General features: G+C 35.2%; 1 protein-coding gene across 1 annotated transcript in view; it reads right to left on the reverse strand.

Moving 5' to 3' along the window:
- The window catches only part of Pik3c2a (phosphatidylinositol-4-phosphate 3-kinase catalytic subunit type 2 alpha), a 147206-nt gene that overhangs the window by 26850 nt on the left and 117371 nt on the right, over window positions 1–2985 (reverse strand). Inside the window, exons 18-19 of the mRNA XM_004634951.2 lie at window positions 2118–2222; window positions 807–899 (exon numbers count right to left, since the gene is read on the reverse strand). Coding sequence (XP_004635008.1) covers window positions 807–899; window positions 2118–2222 — 198 coding nt within the window. The remainder of the gene's footprint in view (window positions 1–806; window positions 900–2117; window positions 2223–2985) is intronic.

The following is a 2985-nucleotide window of genomic DNA, read 5'->3' on the forward strand; positions in this document are numbered from 1 at the left end:
TTTTTTTTTTTTTTTGGTGGAACTAGGGATTAAACTCAGGCCTTTGTATTTGCCGGGCAAGCGCTTATTCTACTGAGCTATCTCCCCAACCCAACACATACAGTTTCTATAATTAAAAAAGATACTGTTTTAGGAAATACTGTTATCATTAAGACCAAATATAGAGTCCCACCAAGACCTAACAGAATGTGAACTTGGGAAAATTATGCCTAAGGTGGTCTGATAAAAAGATTGTTATGAACCTCCACTTATAAAATTAAGAATCTCCCTCTTTCTTCAAAATAAACACAGAGAATTATAACAGGTATGAGATGACTCTGCAGTATTCCAACCTTGCTGCTCTCCACAAGTGACCATGTTTACTAAAACCAGTACCAGTGCTCATGGGTTCCCTTTTTGTACTACATAACTAAATCTAGGGGGTGCCATTCGCATCAGTCTGCATTACAGGCACTGCCTGGAGCTATATGTTCAATCTGTGTGGCCCAACCAATAACTCTTTTCCCTATTTGCATTGGTTCTCAAGTCTGTTTGGAAACAGTTTATGTCAATGATAATGTTCATATAATTATTAAAATTAAAGTATTAAAATCGCCTTATAATTCTAGAAAAGGAATTAGGTAAAATTATTTTTTTTGTCATTTTTTAAAACAAAGCAACTATAGCCAGGTATGATGGTATATATCTGCAATCCCAGCTACTGAGGAAGTTGACACAGGAGGATCTCTTGAGCCCAAGAGTTCAAGATCAGTCTAGACAACACAGTGAGATTCCCCCTTCCTCTCAGAATAAACTATTTAACTCACCTTAAACATGACATTAATTTCTTCCCCCATAGGATCAGCATTCACCATGGTGACTTTTAGGGGTACGGCATTAGAACTGAAGAAGGAACATGACTGCAAATACAACAGTTATAAACATTAGGAAAACAACACTGAAATAAAAATGAATTAATGATTTTATTGTCTTAGACACTTTCCCTTTCACTTATTTGTTGAATTATGGCAAATGAAATAATACATAAGAAATGATTCTTAGATGATCTGGCAGGAAAAAAAAATTATATATATATATATATATATATATATATATATAGAGAGAGAGAGAGAGAGAGAGAGAGAGAGAGACACCTAACAAACAAGCCAGGGAGATAGCTCAGCAGTGTAGGTCCCTGCCTGGCAAGTGCAAAGTCTTGAGTTTGATTCCCCATACCAAAAATTTGGCATAGCATATATAAGCAATATATCATAAACAGAAAAGCAAAAACTTAAAAACCTAGGACAAAAATACTACAAATTTGAGCCTTATAAGTGTCTTAAGGCACTTCCTCCCATAAACTATCCTGTGCTGCTTTTTATTGGGGAAAGGAGCCAAATGTATAGATCACAAGGCTGACCAAGTGTGGCAGTTCTGGGATGAGATCTCTGCTTCTACTTATCATAGTGTTATGGGTTGATTATCTGTAGAATCAAATATTGACAAAAGCCCAATTTCATTAGCAGAAATCAAGTCTTATTTTAAAGTGAAATTGGCTAAAAAAAACTCATTTAAAATGATAAAGCCAAGCTAGGCATGGTGATGCATGCCTGTAAACTCAACACTTTGGGAGGCTGAAACAGAAAGATCACAAGTTGAAGCACATCCTGGGCAACTTAACTTAGTAAAACTCTGTCTCAAAATAAAAGATATACAGGGCTTGAATATAGCTCAGTGTGAAGGTCCTAGTTCAATACCTGGTATTCAGCAGGGAAGACCAATTTAAGAGAAACAATAAGTCAAACTCAAGTAGTAAATGATTTTATACTGTTGGTCTTTTAGGACTAGTGATTAGGTAAAAATATACATACTAATCACAGACATTCTTTCATATATACTTATAACCAAACGATGGAGGTTTCACCCTCATTTACTTTATATATTTTTATTTATTTATTTTTTGGTGGTACCAGGGATCAAACTCAGGACCTTGCTCTTGCCAGGCAACCATTTATTCCACTGAGCTATCTCACCAGCCTGTAAGTATACCTGCTCATTTTCTCTCTTTTTCCATGTTATTTTCTCTTTTTACATATTATTTTGAAATTTAATTATGAATTTAGTAAGTACTGTGTCACCTTAACATTTAATTCTTTTGCCACTAGACTTGGCTTGAGAGGGAGACGACATTTATTTCTCAAAAAAAAGGTCTGTACTCTTTCCATACTCCTTTGGAGGACAACCTATAGAAAAAAAATTGTTATCGTAAATACATAATAAAAATTAAGACCTATTTTTAAGACAACAAATTATGCTATGCTGTAGACACAAATTATAAAATGCCCAATTGCCAAATGGTCCAAAAAAATGTTGCTAAACGTATTCACTCTGACTGCAAAAGCAAAATGGAATGGGCAAAAGCTTCAAAGAGAGGGAAAAATATGTATGGCCAGCTAACACACAAAAATATTAAAGGTTGCTAACAGTTACAAAGAAATAAAAAGTAAACAAAACAGATGCAGTTTTTCATCTGCCACATGAAACTTTAAGACAGGGGCGGGGAGATAGCTCAGTAGAATAAGTGCTTGCCTGGCAAGCGCAAGGCCCTGAGTTCAATCTCCGGTACAGCCAAAAAAAAAAGAAAAGAAATTTTAAGACAATATCCAATGGTAGGAAATATTTCATAATCTCTTGATGGAGAAAGAAGTGTATATAGGCATAGCTTTTTTTTTTTTTTTTTTTTAAGAGAGCACCCTAACAAATTATAACTAAAAATGTACATAGTTCTAGACTTAGCTATTTTGCCTAAAGGAATGGCTTATAAATACTAGTGAACCTGATGTGGTAGTGTACATTTGCAGTTATAGCCACTTGGAAGGCTGAGGCTGAAAGATCACCACTTTAAAAAATAAAAATAAATACAGGAGCCGGGGAGATGGCTCAGTGAAATAAGCGCTTCCCTGGCAAGCACAAGGGCCTGAGTTCAATCCCCGGGTCTGTAAAAAA

The sequence above is a fragment of the Octodon degus genome, unplaced genomic scaffold, assembly GCF_000260255.1.
Source record: "Octodon degus isolate 3935 unplaced genomic scaffold, OctDeg1.0 scaffold00067, whole genome shotgun sequence".
NCBI lineage: Eukaryota > Metazoa > Chordata > Mammalia > Rodentia > Octodontidae > Octodon > Octodon degus.